Source organism: Crocuta crocuta, unplaced genomic scaffold, assembly GCF_008692635.1.
Source record: "Crocuta crocuta isolate KB4526 unplaced genomic scaffold, BGI_CrCroc_1.0 scaffold120, whole genome shotgun sequence".
In the NCBI taxonomy this organism is placed as follows: domain Eukaryota; kingdom Metazoa; phylum Chordata; class Mammalia; order Carnivora; family Hyaenidae; genus Crocuta; species Crocuta crocuta.
Window position 1 is genome coordinate 1142359 of NW_027527375.1, and position 25578 is coordinate 1167936.

The 25578-nt window shown below is 35.0% G+C and overlaps 2 protein-coding genes across 7 annotated transcripts in view; one reads left to right on the top strand and one right to left on the bottom strand.

Annotated features, from left to right (window-relative positions):
* SCLT1 (sodium channel and clathrin linker 1) overlaps positions 1-17797 on the bottom strand; it is a 194818-nt gene extending 177021 nt beyond the window's left edge. The window contains exons 1-3 of the mRNA XM_077767069.1: positions 17251-17797; positions 7420-7487; positions 2-43 (exon numbers count right to left, since the gene is read on the bottom strand). Coding sequence (XP_077623195.1) covers positions 2-43; positions 7420-7487; positions 17251-17284 — 144 coding nt within the window. The 5' untranslated portion in view covers positions 17285-17797. The remainder of the gene's footprint in view (position 1; positions 44-7419; positions 7488-17250) is intronic.
* Positions 17798-17952: 155 nt separating this feature from the next.
* The window catches only part of CUNH4orf33 (chromosome unknown C4orf33 homolog), a 28539-nt gene continuing 20913 nt past the window's right edge, over positions 17953-25578 (top strand). For 3 of the 6 annotated variants that reach the window (XM_077767183.1, XM_077767491.1, XM_077767553.1), the window contains exons 1-2: positions 17959-18158; positions 21557-21688. The gene's annotated coding sequence lies outside the window, so the exon portion shown is untranslated. Of the gene's footprint in view, positions 18159-21556; positions 21689-25578 lie in introns of all 6 variants that reach the window. The other 3 variants (XM_077767314.1, XM_077767412.1, XM_077767244.1) reach the window with 3 other exon arrangements.

Here is a 25578-nt window from a genome sequence, read left to right on the forward strand (position 1 = left end):
TGTTTTCTAATGTGTCATCTCCATCTCCTCTGAAGATAGTTTTCTATAACAGAGAATACTGCATCTTAAAATGTTTTCTTACATCACTGAAGCCCAAAATGACAGTAGGTTAAAATTAAATACAGTGAAAAATTTCAAACTTAGAAAAATCTATTAATGCAATTTAAAAAAATTAGGAAAGAGGAAGAGAAACAAGTAATCATTTACATTGATATTGAAAGGTATTTGGTAAATTTTAACATCCATACATAATAAAAAACTCCTGGCAAACTCAAAATAGGAAGACTTTTCTCAATTTGACAAAGAATATCTATCAGAAACCTATATCAACTACTATCTTTCGTGGTAAAACATCAAAAGTGCTGCATTAAATAGAGTATAATACAAGGTTGCTCACTATTACTGCTAAATTCAACATTGCACTAGAATTACCTAGAAAATTCTATGTATAATCCACCAATTGTTAGGTCTAATAAGACAATACAGTAAGTTACCCAATAGAAGATCAACAGAACAGCTTTCCCAAGTGCCAGCAATAATTTGGAAATGTAAAAAGAAATAATACCTTTTTACTACTGTAACAAAAGGTAACACTTGAGACTAAAAAACAAAAAAAGCTATAATTTTATTGAAAAATTAGCTTTACTGAAGAATATATAGGAAATATGTAAATTTACTAAGGAATAATGTTACATAAAGTATTCAGCATAATTCCTGACATGTAGACAGCTCTTAATAAATCTTAGCTATTTTTTAAATTTCTTTTTTCTTAATATGGGGGAAAATCTATTGGCTAACCAAGGCATATGTTATGAGCGTTCGACCAACATGGGATGGATTAGCTCTCAAAATATAAAGCCTCAGCAGATATGTTCACATGGATCCAGTACTATAAGATGAATTAAACAAAAAGAAAAGGTAATCTTTCAGCGAGAATCCTGATGGATTAAAGAATAAACACATCCAGTAGTCTATGTGATTTCAGAAGGGGATTTATTCAATCCTAGACTATTAAAAAATAGTTATTGTGTTTATTAAGGAATTAATTAAGGGACAAGGGATATTTTAACTTTCAATTAGTTTAGCTAACTTTCTCAAAAGTTAGCTAAAATCTTCTTGGGATGACTAAGTGGTTCAAATCTAAAAATATTTCTTAGAAATTTTTATAAAAATCAAATCAACTAGCAATATTATGACTAATAGCTAGAGATGGATGGCATTCTATAAAATAATAATTCAAGCTCTCATTAACCTTCCACCCATCAATTATAAGTTTCCTAATTGTTACTCTTAGCATGTTTCACTCCACATTACCATTCTTTTAAATATTTAGTAATCTCCTAGTGTTTACTAAATTAAGTCCAAACTCCTCAATTTAACTCATTCAAGCCCCTCTACAATGTAAATACAATCTATCCTTTCTAATGTTACTTTCCGTTACTTCTCTCATATATAGCAAACACAATTTGAAAAAATGAAGTATGTTTTACTCTCTAAATCCAACTCTTTCTCACCTCCTTTGGCTTCTCATCATGCAATGCTCTTCACTACCCCTTCTTTTAGCTCCCACTCAAGTTCTTTTAAAATTTTACCTATTTTTCAGTACCCATCAAATATGCTACATCCTTGAGGAAACTTTCTAATCTCTAACTATATATGATCACCTTTTACCCCGATACTCATTTTGGCTTTAAGACTAAGATACGAATAATATACCTTTTACCTCATTTATTTAACATTTGTCTCAAACCCACATTTATTAGTCTTTAGGTTCCTGTGAAATAGTAATATTATTATACACATTTTCATAGCACTAAAGTTCCTGGCATAGTGCCTTACATAAAGGAGGTGCTCAGTATGTATTGGTTAAACTGAATTCTATAAAGACACAGCTTTGAAACTGTTTTCTAATGATAGTTACTAATGAAATGCTAATATAAGAACAAATGACCAATAATCCAAATCATAAAAATTATGATCAAAGGGCACCTGGGTGGCTCAGTTGGTTAAGAGAACAACTTTTGATTTTTGCTCAGATCATAATCTCACAGTTCATGAGTATGTGTCCCATGTCAGGCCTGCTTGAGATTCTCTGTCTCCTTCTCTCTCTCTGTCCTGACTCACTCGCATTCTTTCTCTCTCAAACTAAATAAACTTAAAAAAAATTATAATTATAAACATAATAAAAAAATAAAAAACTCTAAAAAAATATAGACTCAGTAATTCCCACTTGCTAGTGAAACTTTTAGAATAAAAGTATATATGACTTAATAACTCATGATCTAGTGGAAAAAATCAAGTTGGGAGGATAAGACAGATATTCACTACACAAGCATTTACATAGGGGCACCCGCTGCCTCAGTCAGTGGAGTGTGTGACTCTTGATTTCACGGTTGTAAATTTGAGCCCTATGCTAGATGGAGAAATTATTTAAAAATAAAATATTTTTTAAAAAAAGCACTTATGTGTATATGTATTACTATATGTATACATGTTATTTATATATGATATTACTTGAAATATAATTGACATGTTTAGTTTCAGATGTACAACAGAGGGATCTGACAATTCTACACATTGCTATGCTCACCATAAAAGGATTTATAAATATGCTTTTTATATTCCCTAAACAAAAATTAAATAAATTACTATAAATAAAAGCAACATATACAGAATTTTATATATCTTGAATCTTTAATAATGGACACTGTACAACTAATTTCTACTTATTTTTATCCCAAGATCACTTACTGAGATGATGGTAAGAGTAGATCACAGAAGAAATGCCAGTTATACTGAATTATAGTTGGGTAGACAAATTTTCTGGACACTTTTCTTCCTCTGAGGAAACTATCTGCTGTCTAAATATTCTAATTAGGGGAGCCTGGTTGGCTCAGTTGGTTAAGCGTATGACTTCAGCTCAGGTCATGATCTCACGCATCATGGGATCATGGATTCAAGCCCCGTGTCAGGCTCTGTGCTGACAGCTAGCTCAGAGCCTGGAGGCTGTTTCAGATTCTGTGTCTCCCTCTCTCTCTGACCCTCACCTGCTCACACTGTCTCTATCTCTCTCTCTCAAAAATAAATAAAACATTAAAAAAATAATGTTTTAGAGTGTTGTACGTATCATTCTTATTATGAAAAGATTGATTTTCATCATTTATCAATGAAGGTTAATGTCGAGTGCAAGAAATTGTTAAACTCTTACCATTCGCTCTTTTTAAAATGCTATATCATAAAATTATCACGGGATGATCAAAAATCAACAAGGTGTTAAACCTGAGTAATTCAGCAGATGGAGAATCTGCATTGTCTAATAAAATAGGCACAAGCCACACATGTCTATTAAATTTAAATTTTATGTATTTAAAATGGAAATTAAACAGGGTGCCTGGGTAGCTCAGTCATTAAGCATCTGACTTCAGCTTAGGTCATGACCTCACCATTCCTTAGCTCAAGCTCCACTTCAGGTGGGCATTGAGCCCCCCTGCAATGGCTAAGCACAAGGCCTGTTTCAGGTAAAATGTGAGCCCCAGGTGAGCCCCACTTCTCTCTCTCCCTCTCTGCTCCTTGTAGGGTCCTTTCTCTGCCTCTCACTCATTCTCTCAAAAACAAACAAATAAAATGAAAATGAAATGAAACATCTGTCATTTGTATTAGCTTCATTTCACGTGCTCCAAAGTCCCATGTGATCAGTGGCTACCATTTTGGACACCACAGGCCTATACATTTCCATCAAAACAGTAAGTTGTATTAGACAGTGCTGGCCTAGAAAGCCAAGAGAGTTGACTCAATTCAAATAGTACAGGTCGTTTGTTATATTTTATCTATTGAGTCTTATATTTTTAAACACATGATCGACAGGAGTAGCCCTTCTGTCCCTTTCAATGTACTTTCAAATAACTAGTATTTGATTATAGTTGAGACCACTGTCCATAGATTATGCAAGCGTAATCAAATTCTTTCCTGCTTTAGGGCCTCTTTTTGGTCCACTTCTCTGGCTCCTACTTCAACTTTCAGTGTCAACTTGAATACTACGGCCATAGAGAAGTCTGCTCTTACCGTTCTACCAAAAGTAGATCTCAGCCACAAACACCACTACTATATTGCATACATGGTAATTTCTACTTTAGCACCGTATTTTTTTTCATAGGATATAACAATTTTAATTACTTAATTATTCACTTATATCTCTTCCAAGGAAATAGGATGCTTTGTTGTAGTCATAGCTCTAACCCCAAAGCTTACCCACCATATGCATGCATACAAGATTTCTTGAACTAATAAATTAATGTTTGCTGGGGTGCCTGGAGGGCTCAGTTAAATGTTCGACTCTTGACTTTGTCTCAGGTCATGATCCTGCAGTTCGTGAGTTCAAGCCCCACATTGGGCTCCGTCCGTGCAGACAGTATGGAGCCTGCTTGGGATTCTCTCTCTCCCTGTCTCTCTCATGTGCATGGGCTCACTCTCAAATAATAAACTTAAAAAAATAAATTAATGGTTGTTAAGTCAATGAATACATTTGCATGATGACTGCTTTTCCCTTCTAAAATCTGCTCATACCTTCTTGGCACTATGCTTTAATGTTTATGCCTTCCTTCTTTGCAACTTGTGTTCCATTTCTTTCCCACCAAGACTATATGTCAATTTAACTTTAATTTTGGCTCAAGTAGAATGCGGCTCAACTAGAAAAGGAAGATATTTTCAAAGTTTTCAGGGAAAATTAACTTATTTTTTATATTCTACCTTGTCCCTCTAGCAACCATGAAGAGGCCTAAAACACTAATCCTTCAGTACACACATGTACTGGTATGGCATACATTATAAAGGGGAATAAACTAGCTTACGTGTGAGGAAAGACAAGTATTTAAGGAGGGGAAAAGGTAGGAACAAAGCACTGGGAAAAGAGGGATATTTTCCACCTTCGTGAATAAAATCTTTTTAACATTTGTCATCCAGTCCCCACTACTACACTCTCAGAGAGCAATGCCGCTTGAAATACTTTTTATTTATATAGAAAACACAACATAATCAAAGGAAGACAACTAAATTTCACAACTCTGAAAATGTCATTCAATAAACTGTTATTTATTTCCCTAAGAAACAATACTATACGAAAAATCTTAAGGCTATTCACAAAACTTATTTGATCCAAAGGAAGTCTAAATGATCCTTATATAACGACAGCACTAAAAAATTTTAACTATCACTTATAATAGTTTCTACAGAAAATTAAGTTTGAAATTCCAACTTAAAATACAATAAATAAATATGAAGATCATGTAGCTTTATTTTTCCAATATTAGAAAAGTTTCATAAATATGTTCATTTAACAAAAGTCCTGGCAATTTACCTAGCATGAGGAAGGAGGAGGGCTTTTCATTGGGATTTTATCTTGAAAATACAGAAATAAAAAGCATGAACTATGTATTTCACAAGCTGATCATGGCTTTTTACAATTCCACTTTCACTGTACTTGGCTATAGTGCTCAAATGATGCTGGAAGATAAGTAGGTAGGAGGAAAGATATAATTGCTGAATGAATGGAACATATGTTGTATGAATGTTCATTCATTCATGTTATATGAATGAACATAATTCATTCAACAATTATGAATTGAGCATTTATTAACAAGAATTGTTTTAGGCACCTGAGGAATACAGCTGGACAAAAAGGGCAAATGTAAATTTATGAAGGGTTTCTGCTGCTAATGGCAATCACTAAAGTTAGTGACGACAGATCTTAGCCAGTGCTCCTGGGTCTCACATAACCATTGATAATGGTTTCCTCCTACTTCTGTGTCTTCCTTTACTACAAATAGAAAAAAATAAAACTGAAAACAATTCTTCCCAAATACTTTTTTCACAAACCAGAAAAATGTTTCTGGGGGTGAAGAACCAAAGAATGTATTACATATGGCCAAAGATATGGACCATACTCGTAGAAAGCAAATTAATTTCCCTCTCACACTCTCATTACTTCAAACTAAGTAGTGAAAGGCAAACTATGTAGTGAAAGACCCATGGGGTTTGGTGTTTTGAGACAACAACAGCAACATGTTCTGAAGAGATGGTGAACTGCAGAAGAATCTTAGGCAGTAATAGTATACTACCATCAAAAATAAGAGGTAAGAATCAAGATTAGATTATGTGACTATAAGAACAATAGCCATAAAAGCACATGTACCTTTAGAGAATTAAAGGAGCTATAATTTCACCAAAGAGTATACTATTAAATAAGACTTTACCATACTTAGCATGTTCTCATGAGGTTTTAATTACTTATAATCACAATGTACAAGACAGGTGAATCTAAATAGGGCTACCTCAAGCATTAGTTTCATCTGGTAAAACCATCTTTCATAATCAAGTTAGCCACAGTGTGCAGTAGATATAATACCATGCCCAGAGATCCTCTCGGGCTTTAAAATCAATCTTTGTTTCAATCCTTCCTTCAGGCATATTCTATGAGACATTAAGCAGAAGAAAAAGAACCTAAGAATCTGAGCAAAATTTAAAGGCTGTTGTATTATGAAAGTTTCTCTATCATCTAAATGGTAACAGTTCCTAGTTAAGTATGAATAACGAAGTAACATAAGAAACAGAATATAGTTATTAACATAGCAGATGGATAGTTTTAAGATCCTCTGGACTCTAAGTCTGGTCTTCCTAACTAAAAACACAGAGTAGGCTAAATGTTGACAATACACTAACGGAAATATTTATAAGGATAAGTATACTCAAGTCGACCAGATAAACTATTCCTTTTTAAGTTCTTAAACACAACTTCCTTTTTAGTATCTTAAAAACAACATGTTTTAATTATAAGATTCATTTATGTTAAAAGCATAACACTTATTAATTCAGTAGGGAGCTATCACTAATGTAGGATCTACTGTTTTTCTTTTAATATTGTGTAACTCAGAGTCCACTAGAAGTACGCCTTCTTGCTCAAAAAAAAAAAAGTTTTTTAACAGAATATTTAAATAAGAACATATACCCAAGGAAAAAAAATATTAAAGACAATGCCATATATTGTTTACGGTTTTTAATTAGATTTTCCTTGCCATAATTTATGAGAATTCCAAGTTAAAGCTTATTACTAAATGTATCTTGAGAAAAGATTTTAGGATGTTTCAAAATGTCAATGAATTCTCATTTTAGAACTCAGACATTTTAACATTATACATAATATGTAAGCTCTACCTCTGGAAAAAAAGTCAATTTCTATCATTAAAGAATTTATATTCATTAAGCAAAAACAGCTTTCCTGCTTACAAGAATCAGAGTTGTAAGCAAAATCGCAAAGTAACTGCAGGCAATCATGCATGAGAATAATCTTCAAAAGAATTTATTTATATAAATATATTTACAACCAAATTGGAACCCAGATCATTGGACCTTAACTAACTTACATACCTGTACTAATGAATATTTGGAAAAATTTTTCATTTGATATCGCCTGAGAACTTCATTTAGTCGTTGATCTGAAACATAGGAAAAAAATATATAGTTTATTGGCTAATGTTCAATATTTAAAAACTACAACTAAGGTAGTTATTATCTGAGATATCCAATGCAAAACTGCTAGCCTCCACTGTCAAAACGAAGCATCAATTTCAGCACAGGTTTTTGGAATTTAAGAAAAGGCCTTTCTCTACATGTAACCCAACCAACCACTGCCAATGGGAAAAAAAATAGCTGCAAAGAACTAACTCTCCTGATTTCATAAATTTTAATTCTCAGTCTCTCCTGGCTTACTTTTCATATTAGCAAAAGTAAAAAAATACTCTCCACTTTTTTGAAATCCTGCTACTAGAAGTTTAAAGAGCTGAAAAGATAAACTGTAGTCTTCATTTTTAGAATAGTGAAAACAGGCTGAAATTCTGTTCTAGGACAAATCTCTACATGGAGGAGAAACAGCAGGACAGATTCTGAATTAAACAGGAGTGAGCAAGAGACAACAGAAATGAAGGGCTGGAATCAAGCCAAGTGCTCTCAAAAAGCACAAGGTGATTAAGATTTTTATTCACATCAAGAAAACATACAATAGAACACAGTAAAAATATACAAAACTGATTCTTTCAAGATCACATGGGCCATTTAAAACTGATAATTTACTGTCAATAGAGTAGATCTCAATTTTCAAAAAGGCTGAAGCCAAAGAGCATGTAACTGACAATAACACAATTATGCTGGAATTAAAAACTAAAACATAAAGGGAAAATTTTAATACATTTTGAAGTTCAGAAATTACTCAATAACCCAAGGGTCACAAGAGGAATTACAAAACAAATTTGAATGTATTTTGAATTGAGTGACAGTGAAAATATACTTGCTCAAAAAGAAACCTATAGCTTCAGTTGCACATAGAAAAAAAATGTCTTAAGTCAATGAACTATGAGTCAATCCCAAGTCAGAAGAAAAGCAAATGAAACTCAAAGAGCATCAGGTGAAGGAAATAATAAAGATAAGCCCGCCCCAAAGATATTGAAAATAAACATACAAAAAATATCAACAAATACGATCATCTCAAAAGTTACAGTAAAAGCATCTAATGAAATTTAAGACAAATTCATGATAAAGTCTCAGGAATGTAAGAATAGACATTAATGTCCTTAATACACTAACAGATTCCTATATAAACACACAGCAAACATTGTACTTAAGAATAAGAATGTTGAAAAATTTCCCTTGGAAATTGGTAATAACAAAATGACAAATTCTCTTCATATTTAGTCTCACTCTACTGGAGGTCTAAGTTTATGCAGTTATTAAGGCAAGTAAAAAATAAAAGGTATAAAGACAGAAAAGGAAAAAAAAATCCCACCTGTCATTATCCATAGTTATGAGTGTGTAGGTATAGGTGGATCCCAGAGAATACATCGATAAATACTTAGAATAATGGCCATGAGAGGTGCCTGGGAGGCTCAGTCAGTTAAGCGACTGACTCTTTACTTCATTTCAACTCATGATCTCACGGTTGTGGGATCAAGCCCTGCATCAGGCTCTGTACTGGCAGTGCTTGGGATTCTCTCTCCCCTACTCTCTCTCTGACTTTCCCCTGCTTGCTTGCTTGCTCATGCTCATGCTCATGCTCTCTCTCACTCAAATAAATAAATAAATGTTTTAAAAAAAAAAGAGAGAGAATAATGACCTTTAGCATGGTTGCTGGATACAAGGTCAATATAAAAAAATTAATTATATTTCTATATATTGGCAACAAAGTTAGAAAGTAAAATATATCATTTACAATACTATAAAAAAATACAATAGCTAGGAATAAATCTAAAAGATTTAAACAGAGGCATCTGGTGGCTCAGTTGGTTGAGTGTTCAGCTCAATTTCATCTCAGGTCATGATCTAAAGGTTCATGAGTTCAAGTTCCATGTCAGATCCTGTGCTGGCAGTGAAGGGCCTGCTTGGGATTCTCTCTCTCTCTCTGCTGTCCCCTGCTCATCCACTCTCACTCTCTCTTTCTCTCTCCCTCTCAAAATAATAATAATAATAATAATAATAAAATTGATCAGTGGAAAAAAACAAGCAATGCAAAAATATATTCATGTTATACAAAACACCTGAATTACAATAAGAAGGAAAAAATAACCTTTTTAAAATTGGTTCTAAGTCAACTGGATATCCTCATAAAAAATAAAACATTATACATAAATCAATTCTAGGTGAAATGAAGATCTATGAATATCAAAACAAATTCTAGATAAGAACAAAGAGAATATCTTAAGATCCTAGGGTAGGGAACTTTTTTTTTTAATTAGAAAACAAAAAGCACTACCCATAAACAGAAAAACTGATAAACTGAACCACATTAAAATTAAGAACTTTTGTTCAAAGACTTTTAAAAGAGTAAAAATACAAGACACAAACACGGAGAAGATATTTCCAACACACGTAAGAGACAAAAAACCTTTTATCTAGAATACACAAAAGCTATTAATTAAAAGGCAGACAACCCTATAGAAAACTGGTAAGAAGACATGAGTGGGCACTTCACATAAAAGTTACCCAGGGGACCAATAAACACAGAAAAACTGTTCAACCTCATTAGTCATAAGGAAAATACAAATTAAAATTACAATAAAGAGCTAAAATTAGAAAACATGTTGTAACATTAGAAAACATGACAATGTAAAATAATTAGAACACTCATACACTACTAGTGGGGGTGTAAATCAGTACAACTTAAAAATCAAACACATATGTAATTCCTAATAATATACATAACCAAAATGTGTGCATTTGAGCACCAAGGACCATAGCAAAAAATGTTGATAACAGCATTATTCTCAACGGCCTCCAAACAGAAACTGCAATTATCCATCAAAAGAAAAAGATACATGTGATAGATTTAAAGCTGGAATATTTTATAGCAATGAAAATGAACAAGTTACATCTACATGCAAGAATGTGGGTAAGTCTCAAAGACATAATTAATGTTAAAGAAGCCAAAAAGAATACATGGCTTTTGATTCCATTTATATAAAGCTCAAACATAGGCAAATCTATAGGCAAATTAAAGATATTGATTATCTTCAATAATCCTCTTTGAGGAGAAGGGAGAGATTATAATTACAAGGGAGGTTCTGAGGTCCTGGAAATGTTCTATTTTTTAAAAAAATTTTTAATGTTTATTCATTTTTGAGAGGCAGAGACAGAATATGTGCAGGGGAGGGGCACAGAGAGGGAGACACAGAATCCGAAGCAGGCTCCAGGTTCTGAGCTGTCAGCACAGTGCCAGAAATGGGGCTCAAACTCACTGACGGGGAGACCACAACCCAAGCTGAAGTCGTACACTCAACTGACTGAGCCACCCAGGTGCCCTGGAAATGTTCTATTTCTTGACCTGAGTTACAGTTATAGGAGTTTTGAACTTTGTAATCATTCACTTAGCTTTATGTTTGTTTTCTTATGCAAAAGTGCGTGCGCGCGCGCGCACACACACACACGCGGAATTCAAACTACATAAGTTTTAAAAATGTATATATAATAAAGCACACACATAGTATATACTATATATTCTATGTTGGGAACATGTTGGGAACTTCAGATAGTAGTTTCTTCCTCGAAAGTACACATACTTTAGTGGAGAAATATGACAAACATACGTGATTCTGATAAAGAAACAAGTAATCATGGAGTACTGACACTGTAAATGGTTTTTAACTTTTTACTGAGTTTAAAAGAAATTATCCACACGTTTTATTGTTACCCACAGAACTTTTAAGACAGTTACTTGACATACAGGACTACAATTTTACCACCGTATAGGATCTAGTTTCTACCTATTACTCTTCTTCTCTGTGAACCTTAAAAGGAGGCTGAAGTTATGGTCATGGATACAGTAATTCCAATACAAACCACATTCCTCCCTACCCCCCACAGGGTTTTCAAATAAGAAAAAATACTAAATCTGAGTTCCCAGTGATTAAAATAGGTTCAGAAGTCAATTGTGAATTACAGAGGGAAACACATTCAATCCTCAGATATTGACTTTAATCTGGAAAAAATTTTACCTTTAACTTAAACCTACTATTTTCCTTCATTCACTCAATACGTACTTATCACACTGTTTAATTTGCATTTTCTGGACTATTGAGGAGATTCATTTTTCTTTTTTTTAATAGTTCTTCAAATTTTATTTTTTGTAAATGGCCTGGTCTTTAACCATTTTTCTATTAGTATGAATTTATTTTTGTTTCTGAAAGATCTTTCTAGATTTTGGATGGGCTAATCAATTCTCAGTCCTTTTTACTGTAAATACATTCTGCCTTTCCTTAGCTGGGCAAGTTACTTATTGGTGATGTCTTTTATGATATCCACGCTTTTCTGTCTAATATACTCTAATCGTATGTTTTTTCTTCTAGTCAAAAATGTCTACATCTGTTGAAGAAATCTTTCCCTATCCTGAGATCATAACGACACCCTCTTAAACTTTTTTCTGAAAGTTTAAATTTACTTCTTCAATCAACCTGCAGATGATTTTTCTATATATGTGAAAAAGGCATCTTTATTATTTTTTCTTTCCTATTTGGATAGCCAATTATCCTAGCACCATTTGTTAGTCTATCCTTTTTCCACTGATTTGTATCTTTTGCTCTTTTTCAGATAACAAGTGTTCATGTATGTGACTTTTTCTGTGCTAATTGATTCCACTGATCTATGATTTATCACCTGATAATCTAATATTGATTTAAATAATTAGCTATTTATAAGAAGTTTTAATAGTTGGCAAATAAAATTTCCCACCTTAATATTCTTTAAAACTCCCTTGGCTATTCTTAGCTCTTCACTAGATTTTGGAACCACGTTGTCAAAGCTAAGTCTCAGAAAGCACTGAATCTAACCATTAATCTGTAGAAGAACTGATGTATTTATTACACTGAATATTCTAATCCAAAATTTGATGTTAATGATTCCTCCATTAACCTAATTCTATTATATTCAAAATTTTTAATGCCAACTATCTATTGGTGGGATGAACCCAATATGAAGACAACTATGTGAGTATATACACATATATGTATGTATGTATATACACACAGTCATTGCTGGATTTATTTTTTATTTAGGATTTTAATTTCCATGTGCTTAGTGAAACAGGTTTATTTTTTTTTTTTTTTCTTGCAAGGCTCTTTGTTGGGTAGAAGTTAAGAATACAGACACTGATATTAGACAGCCTGTGTTCAAATCCCAGCCCAGTCACTTTCTAGTTATGAATCAACCATGAGTTTGTGGTGACACTTATCCAGAAAGTTGAGATTTTTTATCTATGGTTATTGAACAGCTGGGTCTGAGAATTGTTAAGGCAAACTAAAAAACTGATCTAGAGATCTGATATGTGCTACTCAGAAAAGCAGGAAACTAATCATATCACAATTACTGACAAGAGAACAGATGAACTAATGGGCAATGGTTACAGGCTGTATAATAATAATAAAAAAAAAAGCTGAGAAAGAGTTAAGGATTTAGAAGAAAATGAAGATTTCAAAGAATGGAAATCTTGATTAAGTCAAAGAACAGTTACAATGGAAGAAAGAAATTCATGTTTAAGATTTCAAAAGTAGGGTAAATTGAATAAGACTTTTGCTTATGTTCAAGATGAAGTAAGAAGGACCACCCTCCCACTCAACAGAACCAAAAGCAAATAAATAAATGAAATTATGGTTTACTAGACACTAGACGATGATGATGAAAGATGCAAAACAAATGAAGTGAGCCCTGTGATTGCGCTAGTTTAGTGACCTGAGAGACTTTCCAGGCCATGGCACAAAGCGGGAAAGTGCAGGGATAACTCAGAAGACTCTCTGAGTTAAGGAAACGCAGCTGAGAACTGGTGGAGACCAAGTGAACTAGAACTGGTAGGACAAAGTATGAGAGAGAAGGCTACACAGAGAGAGAACTCTGGATATCTGAAATCTGTGGAGGGTCTCTGTATACAATAGTACACAAACTACTGAGTAGCTCTTTATCTATTAAAGAAATTAAATTTATAGTTTGGAATCTTTCCACAAAGAAAACTCTAGGTACAACTGGCTTTACCATTTAAGGAAGAAATAATATCAATTCTATGTAAACTCTTCCAGAAAATTAAAGAGAACAAAACATTTTCCAAGTAATTCTTTGAGGCAAGCAAAAACCAGACAAAACCAGACAAAGACATTAGAAGGAGGGGAAAAAAGGCTTTATGAACATAGAAAATTTAAATTGTAAATAAACTTTTAGAAAATCAAATCTAACAACATATAAAAAGGATAAATCTAACAACATATAAAAAGGAGTTTATCCCCTAAAGAAAGGTAAGGTAGGCTTAAGATTTGAAAATTAATCAATGTTAAGTCACCCTATTAAGCTGAAAGTGAAAAAAACAAAATGATCCTCTCAATAAATGTAGAAAATGCATTAGAAAAAAAAAATCAACATCCATTCTGATTAAAAACTCTCAGATGGGGCACCTGGGTGGCTCAGTCAGTTGAATGTCCCACTTCAGCTTAAGTCATGAGTATGGGCCCCACATCAGGCTCTCTGCTGTCAGTACAGAGCTTGCTTTAGATCCTCTGTTCCCCTCTCTCTCTGTCCCTCCCCTACTCATTCTTTCTCTCTCTCACACACAAAAGTAAATAAACATAAATAAAACTCTCAGAAAACTAGGAATAGAAATATCCTCAACTCTTTAAAAACATCTATGAAAAATCTAGTTAGAATCATATATAATTCTAAAAGACACATGCTTATATCATAAGATTAGGAAAAAGACAAGGTTGCCCATTGTAACCACTGTGTTCAGCACTAAATACCAGAAGTTCTAGCCAGTACAATAAAGCAAGAAAATGAAATGAAAGGCATCCAGTTGGAAAGGAAGAAGTAAAACTGTACTGACAGATGAAAAGATGGTCTATCCAGAAAATCTGATGAACTCTAAAGAAACCTACTAGAACTGGATTTAAAAAGGTTGCAGGATAAAATTTAAAAAAAAAAGTATTTCTGTACATTAGTAATGATAAATCAGAAACTGAAAGTAAAAGAACAATACCATTTACAATAGTATCAAAAATATAATACAATGGAATAAGTTTGATAAAAGATATGCAAACCTATATACTAAACATTACAAAATACTGCTGAGAGAAATAAAATAGCTACATCAATGTAGAGAATATACCTTTTCATTGGTAAGAGGATTCAGTACCATTAGATATGATTTCTACATATATTGATGAATCGATTCAATGCAATGCCTCTCAAAATCTCAGCATCTTTTTTGAAGAAATTGACAAACTGATTCTAAAATTCATACGAAGTGCAAAGTACCTAAGATAGCCAAAATAACGGAAAACAAGCAAATTTGAAAGCCTAACAGCATCTGATTTTATGACTTCCTAAAAAGCTGCAATAATCAAAACACTGGGATACCGGTACTCAAGTAGATAAATGAATGGAACAGAATAGAGTTCAGAAACAGATCGACACAAATAAGAGCAACTGATTTTTAGCAAAGGTGCAAAGATAGTCTTTTCAACTGTATCCATAGGCAAAAATCTGAAATTTGACCCCTATTTTGCACCTTATACAAAATTTAAGTCAAATGGATTATAAATCTAAAAGTACAAAATTTCTAGAAGAAAACATAGATGAAAATGTTTGCAGCCTTTGATTAAACAAATTTTGCTACATATGACATCCAGAAAAGAACAAATTGAGAATTTCGTCAAAATTAAAAACTTCTGCTCTGTGAAGAACACTTAAGGGAATGAAAAGAAAAAATAAGTTAATCTCCACTTCTCAAATCCCTACTACAAGAATGATTTTTTTCATTCCTTAGCTTGACAAACAAGTATCTCTTTGAACAAGTCTCTAAGGACTATCAGATTTCCCTTCTCAGATGGAGGTGAAGAATGGTGAACTACAAAAATGCTAGTTTATTAGGATGATGGTTAGGTTTGGAATTGCCTGTAGGTAGTTGTAAAGCTAATGCTTTATCACAGGGGTTGCCAGTTGAGAAAAGCCAAATCAAACTATCTTGAGCTAGGCTAACAAATCCAAATGAAAAGAGACAATCAAGACCAACAGAAGTTAATGCAGAGAAGGTCAGAGTAGGTGGGAGACTGTCAAGTCATCTATATTTACCTCAGGTGGTGTCCAGGTATTTTGTCTAACGAGCAACCCACCCAGCTGTAACTGGCACACTAGGTCTAGTTAAAAGGAAAAAAATGGCTGGCTCATTCCTCTAAAACTCACTGTTTCTGGCTAACTCAGGTACCCTCCCCACCCCAACTAAACTAATCACCCAGTTTTTATCCCACACCAATCAGATGGTGGCCAGCTAGTCTTCCTTAGGAGTAGCAGATATTCCCACTTCAAAGCTTTATTTGCTTTATTTACATCGTCTCATTTAATCCTTACAACCCCATGAGGGTTACTATGCTATTTATACCCCTTTTTAGAAATGAGAAAACTGAGGCACAGAGAAGCTAAGGAACTTGCCAAAAGTCAAAGATTGAAAAAAGAAAAAGCCACGAAATGAACCTAGGCAGATTTAGCCTAGAGGTTGAGTTTTTAACCACTGGTTTATAAAGCTTTCAAAATGGAACTTACTACTTTTTTTTTTTCCTCAACCTTACCTGCTCCTTAACACAAAAATCTCAGTTGCCCTCAACCTCTTTCTCTCAAATTCCCTAATCTCAATCTCACTGTACTACCTTGGTTCACTGCTCAGGTGAAGGGTAACAGTAGTCACCTAACTTGCACTCTGCTAAAAGGCATGTTACTCATAGCAGCCACATCAGGCTTTCCAAATCACAATTTGATCCTGTTACTCTCAAGGGAATTCCTCTCCCTGGTTCCGATAACCTGTGCTATGGTCCAAACTCAACACACAGAAGACAGAGCCCTTCACCATCCAGCCCCATTCTTCCCCTTCAGGTCTACTTGCTATTTGCCTATATAAACCACATTCCGTACAAGCCAACCTTGTTGCAAGTCTTTAACAAAATATATCCCTAATTCCCTCAAAGCTGCAATACTATTCTCTTTGGGATAACTACACACTTCTTTATCGAGTAAATTCATTAGGACTTCAAGTTTCACCCCAAATAGCACCTTCCTTGAGCACGGCTGATAATAATCCTGTAAATCAATATTTGTTTAGCCACGATGTGTCAGTTAATAGTTATTTAATACTCATAGTATTTAATACTCATGTAATCATTTCAACAACCCTGTAGAGACTCTGAGGCAAAAGAGTGCTTGCTGCCACTTCAGTGTATTTGTGGAATTTATAGATTTCTTTTCTCAAATTAAATTCTTGGAAGGTAGAACTGTCTTCCTTTCCTCATCTTTGCAGCAGCAGCTATGTCTGTACAGAGCCTGGCACATAACTGAAACGGGAGAAGTGCAATAAAAATCTATTTACAAATGGCCAGAACTGTGCCTCTAGATTCTAATGGCAAACTTGGAAACTCTTCCTGGACATCAGCCCTGTAATTTTCCCAGTTATGTGAGAAGCATAACAACCATGTTTAGTGTCTAGTAGAGTCCCATGTAAGTAAAGGAACCTACAAGGATTTGCCAAACGGTTGCTTAAGTACATACACATTCTCACACATACCACTAAGCTTTTTGTAAAGCTAACTTACAAATTTCCATGCACCGAACAGGCATTCGAAAAATGTTAGTTGGTTAGCGATGACGACATTAAACATGTAAGAATTCTCAATAAAGGGATATGGAACTTACTCTCATCCCCAAGAAAGTCGATTTCTGTGGCCATTTCGATACAATTTCAGTTTGGAGCTTTCACCACGTTCACTTTCTTAAAAAAACAAAAACAAAAACCCCCAGAGAACTCGCTGTCTGGGAAAACAAAACTAAAGCAACGCTCCGGAGGTTGTCAAGCACTCAGCAGTATAATCAGCATCCTACTCACGCGGCGTCAACAGCCCCGCCGCGCCTTCTTTCCCAGAGTCCCAGCCAAGCCCCTCACTCAGACGACAGACTTCAGATTTCAGGTTTGCTGGGGACCCGCCAAGGGAATTTGGTTCCACGTTCATTCGAATCCCCGCCGGGGAAAAAGGAGACGCGGGTGGATACAGACGTCCCGCAGGTCACTCAGGGTCGCGTCCGGCCACTTAGGAGAGAGCAAAAGAAGCCAGCAGCAGGCCGGGTGGCGGCGTCCTTGAAGGAGCGTTCGGGGTGGGGGCGCTGACTCCAGGACCGCTAGGAAACCCGGGGCCACAGCGGAAGTGCACCCGGCCCGCCGGGCGACTTTGAAACCGGTGCCCCGGACCGCTCCTTGGAGACGGTAACGCCATCTGCGTCATTACGTGAACGTCAACGCCTACGTCATCGCGCTCCTAGAGTCCGTACACTCTATTGGCTGTTTGTCAAGCTACAGGCGGAGCTGCGATAACCTGGATAACAATGGATTGAGCCACTAGCGTGGCAGCGGGCAAAGTCGCTGATTTCAGTCGTCCTGTGGTGGAGCACGGTGTTTGCGTGTGTGTGTTTATGTGTGTTTGTAAAGAAAACTCCCAAGTTGTAAACGTAGGTAGGGCGTCAAATGCATATTTTAAATGTTCCCAGAATCTTGATACGTAGCACTTCTGGACTGGGAGAACGTGCTGGCCAAAAGGAGTGGGTGGAAAGTAAGTAAATTTCTGCAGCTGGAGGCGGAACCCATGCTGGCGGCTTCAGAGTCCACCACCTAGGCTGACCTGCAGGATTTTTGAGTATGGACTTGATGATTTACAGAAGCTAAGTACGGTACTGCCCTTCTGGGTCTTTAGAGAAAGGAAATACCTCTTTAAATATATAAATGTGTCAATAAGGCATGTAGTTACAAGTACTCCAAAGATCTTGCAAATTCAGCAGTTATTTCTTTAGAGCTAACTTTGCTTCCTCAAAAGGAAGAAAAAAGTTATATTGTGTTGCAAGAAAAAATTAGAGAAAACTTTATATTTCGAGATAAATTACAGTTACCAGTATTAAAAATTGATTTTGTCTGGATATAAGCCTGCTGAGGGAATTGCAACACTAGCAATAAAAATGTTAACTTGAAGCTAGCCACTGGTTTCAGTGCTTTCTAATGGATTAGTGGTTCTACCAAATACGGTTTTATTGAAGTAGTTTTACTAGATATGTCAAGATGTAGCTCCATTTGGCTTTCTCTTTAACAGTTTAAGTTTTGTTGTCCTGTACTCATAATGATATATAAAGGAAATAATGTTAGCAGAATGTACTGAGAAATTTAAAAAAAACTTGTCTGACTGTGTCCAGTTAGGTATTTGAAATCATGAAGCTTTCTCCATATTCAGTATTAAGAGCATGAGGTGGGCCCTTCCTCTAAAGGCTGCTGTTAAATATGGAGGTATATCTAATAACTATAAAAAAAGTTTAATTTAGCTTTGTGTCAATGAAGATTGAACTTGATCTGGTTTTGGTAGCCATGAAATTAACCCCAAAACTTACTGAAAGAGATTGAGTGGGGAAGTTTCAACTCTTTTGAAGGTCGTGTATGATTTTTCTTCATGAACCTTTCACTAACTGCCCAAGCACTTGTTTTTAAGTTCTACATTTTAACCTGTATTTTGTCATATTGCGGTTTAATTTACACTAGAAGTTGATAATATATATTAGTGTTGGGAAAGAGTACCTTCTGGTTATAAATGATGAAGGGTCTTGGCATTGCATTAAGTAAATTATCTGAAGTTGAAATTTTTATCTCTGTACTTGAACTATTTGGCTTAAATGGTCAAATTCAATACAACCTGTAGTTTTGGGATTTGGGGATTGTCTTGGGGGCTTGTTTACAAAACTCAGCTAGTTGAATTTTTGAATTTCATTGGAGTTTTTAAAAATATTTTTCATCCTTATGAAATGAAATTGTGATGATTCCACTTACCCTTAAAGTATTGCCTCTAGTGTTGCTTGATTTTAAGGGTTCCCTTGTGTTCTCTATCCAATGCTTCATGCATTGTTTTCTAGTTTGTCTCCAGGCTCCATCATAGTGCCTGGAACATAATAAAGGTTGAATAAATATGTGAAGAAGGAATTAATTTAAAGAATTCAGTGGATGTGCGTGGAATGTATAATGTAATTTGAGTACAAGAAATGAGAAGTGAGAGAAAAAAGTACCTAGTATGTGTTTAACCATTCTCTAGCCCTAGATCTATTTCCTCAATAAAGAAAACCCTTGAAAATTGATAGCTTTTACTAACATTAACTTATTTAATAAATTGACATTGAGCACCCAGTACTAAATGGAAAGCATCATAAAGAATACAAAGTTGGAACTTTAAGCTAGGGTGAAAACTGTATGAAACACTCTCTGGTATAATTAAATGCCATAAAATGACTTTTAAGAAGCTCTTAACAATTATGTTTATTTTAATCAGCCAAGAGAAGCATGGCCTGGAAATTGGGAGCTCTATTTNCTTTATTATTATTATTATTATTATTATGTAATAAAAATGATATGAAATCTCTCAAATTTTTAAGTGTATGGTATAGTAGTGTTAACTATATGCACATTGCTGTACAGAAGATCTCTAGAATTCTTTCATCTTGCCTGACTCAAACTGTATTGAACAATAACTCCTCATTTCCCTCTCCCACCCAAAGTGATTTTTCTAAAACAAAAATAATAGTGTGGTAAAACAAATACAAAAGCTGTTTTCCCCAAAGAGGTTTTTAAAAGTATGTTATAAGCAAAATAAGTTTAGGCTGAACCATGTGAAATTGCGATTTTCTGCAATTTTTGAGTAATGGCTACACACAAATGTCTGCTCTGGCAGAGCAGGAGAAAATGTTGGTGACTTGACTTAAATGTGTAGCGTATGCACAGTATTCTCAGAGTAGCTATGAAGTTCAGGTGCAGTGACTCCCTGGTAAATTAAACCCACAGATCCTATAGACATTTTGGTAACTTTCAGCAACCAACATACAGAGTGATTCTATTATTTGGAAGTATTGTAGTTCTGTAAATTATTATCTTTTCTTGAGAAGTTTAAAAGTTTACACGATTATGTTATGAGTTTGCATCCAATCCTGTATAGAAATAATTAGCTCACACTGTTTTGTGTGAAAGAGACACTAAATGAAGGAAAATAGATTGATAAATGCTAGGGTAGTTAAGACTGAACCAACCAGAATGATGATGAATATCTCTAGAACACTTAACCATATTTTATGATCTCAAGGGTCAGTTAGATTCTCCTGTTTCATAGTCTAGTTTTTTAAAGGAAAACCACTTAAGAAAGATGTAATTTTAATCATTTCAACAGAAAAATATTTTCTTAAACAAACCTATATACTTTAATACAGCTAATCCCTTATATTTACTACATACATGCTAGGCACTGTACTAAATACATACATGTATATGGATATATATATCTCCACTCACAAAAACCTTTGAAGCTAGATCCTATTTTAAAATCCTTTTTACAGTAACTTGCTGATGATTACAGTTGGAAAGGTTCATGAATTGGAATTTGAACCTGGGTAGTCTGGTTCCAGTGACAGAATCTTTGACCACTATGTGTATGCCTCCCAGTAGTGTAATATAATTTACATTTAGGGTAATATTATTTATAATGAACGTAATATAATTAATTTACAGTTTTTGCTCATGACCAGTTAGCTTTTAGTTATGTTAAGTGAATTATTGCTCTATGTGTTCTATTGTAGTTTTTTTAATGTTTATTTTTGAGAGGGAGAGAGAGATGGAGGAAGGGGCAGAGAGAGAGAGAGGGAGGGGCAAGAGGATCCACAGCAGCCTCTGTGCTCCATGTGGAACTCGGATCTATGAATGGTGAGAACGTGACCTCAGCCAAAGTTGGCACTGAACTGACTGAGTCACCTAGGAGCCCTTGTTCTATTGTAATCTTAATGATTTATAATCCACTTTCAGATTGTTGCACAGTATTTATATTGCTGAATTACCCTTCGTTCTCCATCTAGACTGCTCAAACTTCTGTGGAGTGATTAAAATTTCAGATGTTCACTGGTCTTTCAACATTTTTTTTTTCCCTGCAAAAATCAGGCATCTTGGCCACAGTGCTCCAACCACCACCCACAGAAAGTGTAGGCAGCAGGGCGGAGCCTAAGGTTGAGCTCTCTTCCGGTGAGTCCCAGGGAAAGAAGCAAGCTGAGTGTGGCTGCCACGAACTTCCCGGTCTGTGGTCTTTCCTTGTTATGCGTTGTTCCTTCTGTCATTTACTGGCACCTTCGCCCAGTCTTGTTAGCTTTTTGTCTGGTAATTTATTTTTCAGCTGCTTCTGCTGACACAGTTTACTCCCACTTTCGGGCTGACTTTATTTCTCCATTTCTTTTATAAATGGGCAGGGGTGCATGTGGAAGCAGAATGCAAACTGAAAAATAACTGTTGTGGGAAACTACAGCGAATTTTGTGAAAAGAGGGAAAAATTGGAAATTTTCCTTGTAAAACATTCCGTTGAGAAAACACCTTTTCTATACTTAACCTTTGCGGAGTGTTTTTCTATCTTCCAGGCACTTATGTCCTGGGGTTCTCACTCCTTTCCCTTCATTTCCTTTTAAAGACCTTTCCGTAGTACAGATAAAGCATGAAAATAATTTAACAATTGTGACTTTTTTGATGAAAGAGTAATTTGAACATAGAGGTTAAAATGTGGAAAAACACAAATTAACAAAGATTCTTTTAAGAAACTTTAAATAGCCAACATTGAAATTTGGTCACAGGCTCGGGATCACCTTGAATGAATATATTCCTTCAATAATATTCCCAGTATTCATTCTGACTTTTTTCAAGTGTTCAGCATATGTAGAGATAGAGAAGCATCTATTGAGAAGAGGTGGTCAACATACTAATTGAGAGATCCAGCCATAAAAGGGACTTTAAAAAGTATGTTCAAATGATTACTTATTTGTTAGTTGTAATGTGTGTCTATCATAGTATAAAATTCAGGTAGTTTAAAAAAAAAAGTGAAAGTGGTTGCAAGTAAACCTCCTTTTCTCTCTTGTCTCAGCCGGTTAGTTCTCTCTAAAGAGGTAACCACTGTCATCACTGGTTTCTTGTATATGCTTTTTAAAATAGTGTATGCATTCACAAGCATATATGCAAATTGCCTTCTTTTGTAACGAAATAAATTTACACTTTTTGCACCTTGCTTTTTATCACTTAATAAATTTTAGATGTATGTAGAGCTGCCTCACTTTTAACAGCCCTAACTAGTATTTTATTCCATAATAGTACTATAATTTCTTCACCAGTCCTCTACTGAAGGGTATTTATGATATTTGATATTTTGTTATTGTGAACAATGTTGCAGTGAATATCTTTATACTTATGTATACTTATGTGATTTTGAATATGTGAAGATATAATAACTCCTAGAACTAGAATTGTTGAGTCAAAGGATATTTGCATTTTATTGTTTTGATAGATACTGAGGGATTGCTCTTCACTGATGCTGTGCCAGTTATGCCCCAACAATAATATGTGATTGTTTCTCAATGTCCTTATCGTCATAGCATGTTATCAAACTTTTTGATCCATGAAATAGCAATTTATTGTTGTTTTAATTTGCATTTCAACCATAAGTGAGGTTGAACATTTTTTTCAGCATTTAAAAATCAATTTATTTAACTGTATGAACAAATTAAAGGAGAAAAGCAATAGGATTATTTTTATAAGTGAAGAAAGAAACCCAACAATGACACATTCAATATGCATTCAAAGTAAAGTATCTTTTTTTAACATTAAATGAAACTGCTTTTATTTACTTACTTTTTAATTTCTTTTTTTAATTTACATCCAAGTTAGTTAGCATAAAGTGCAACAATTTCAGGAATTGATTCTTCAGCGCCCCTTACCTATTTAGCCCATCCCTCTTCCCACAACCCCTCCAGTAACCTTCTGTTTGTTCTCCATATTTGTCTTTATGTTTTGTGCACCACCTGTTTCTATATTATTTTTGCTTTCCTTCCCTTATGTTCCTCTACTTTGTATCTTAAAGTCCTCATATGAGTGAAGTCATATGATATTTGTCTTTGACTGACTAATTTCGTTTAGCATAATACCCTCTAGTTCCATCCACATAGCTGCAAATGGCAAGATTTCATTCTTTTTGATTGCCAAGTAATGCTTCACTACATCTTCCTTATCCATTCATCCATTGATGGACATTTGTCTCTTTCCATAGCCTGGCTATTGTCAATAGTGCTACTGTAAACATTTGGGTGCATGTGCCCCTTCAAAACAGCATATCTCTATCCCTTGAATAAATACCTAGTAGTGTAATTGCTGGGTCGTAGAGTACTACTATTTTTAATTTTTTGAGGAACCTCCAAGCTGTTTTCCAGAGTGGCTGCACCAGTTTGCATTCCCACAGCAATGCAAAGGTGTTCCCCTTTCTCCACATCTTTGCCAACATCTGTTGTTGCCTGAGTTGTTAATGTTAGCCATTCTGACAGGTGTGAGGTACTATCTCATTGTGGTTTTGATTTGTATTTCCCTGATGATGAGTGATGTTGAGCATTTTTTCATGTGTCTGTTAGCCATCTGGATATCTTCTTTGGAGAAGTGTCTATTCATGTCTTTCGCCCATTTCTTCACTGGATTATTTGTTTTTTGGGGGGGATAGAGTTTGATAAGTTCTTTATAGATTTTGGATACTAACCCTTTATCTGATATGTCATTTGTAAATATCTTCTCCCATCCTGTCGATTGCCTTTTAGTTTTGCTGTGCAGAAGCTTTTTATTTTGATAAGGTGCCAATAGTTCATTTTGGCTTTGGTTTCCCTTGTCTCCAGAGATGTGTTGACTAAGAAGTTGCTGCAGCAGAGGTCAAAGAAGTTTTTGCCTGCTTTCTCCTCAAGGATTTTGATGACTTCCTATCTTACATTTAGGTCTTTCATCCATTTTGAGTTTATGTTTGTGTATGGTGTAAGAAAGTGGTCCAAGTTCATTTTTCTGCATGTCGCTGTCCTGTTTTCCCAGCACCACTTGCTGAAGAGACTGTCCTTATTCCATTGGATATTCTTTCTTGGTTTGTCAAAGATTAGTTTGGCCATATATTTGTGGGTCCATTTCTGGCTTCTCTATTCTGATCCATTGATCTGAGTGTCTGTTTTTGTGCCAGTACCATACTGTCTTGATGATTACAGCTTTGTAATATAGCTTGAAGTCTGGAATTGTTATGCCTCCAGCTTTGGTTTTCTTTTTCTCTCTCTTTTTAAAAAATATTTATTTATTTTTGAGAGAGACAGAGGGTGAACGGGGAAGGAGCAGAGAGAGAGAGGGAGACACAGAATCCGAAGCAGGTTCCAGGCTCTGAGCTGTCACCACAGAGCCTGACGCAAGGCTCAGTCTCTTAAGTCTCAAGATCATGACCTGAGCTGGGGCGCCTGGGTGACTTAGTCGGTTAAGCGTTCGACTTTCGCTTAGGTCATGATCTCGTGGTTCGTGGGTTTGAGCCCCGTGTCGGGCTCTGTGCTGACTGCCAGCTCAGAGCCTGGAGCCTGTGTCAGTCTGTGACTCCCTCTCTCTCTGACCCTCCCCTGCTCACGCTGTCTCTCTCTCTCTCTCTCCTAAAAATAAATAAAAACATTAAAAAATAAAAAAAAATTAAAAAAAATTTAAAGATCATGACCTGAGCTGAAATCTGACGCCCAACCAACTGAGCCACCCAGGTTTCCCTGGTTTTCTTTTTCAAGATTGCTTTGGCTATTCAGGGTCTTTTCTGGTTCCATACAAAATTTAAAATAGTTTGTTCTAACTCTGTGAAGAATGCTGGTGTATTTTGAAAGGTAGTGTATTGAATATGTAGATTGCTTTGGGTAGTTTCAACATTTTAACAATATTTGTTCTTCCAACCCAGGAGCATGGAATATTTTTCCATTTTTTGGTGTCTTATTCAATTTCTTTCATAAGCATTCTATAGTTTTCAGTGTATAGATTTTTTACCCCTTTGATTAGATTTATTCCTAGGTATTTTATAGTTTTTGGTGCAATTGTAAACAGGATCAGTTCCTTGATTTCTCTTTCTTTTGCATCATTATTGATGTATAGGAATGCAGCTGATT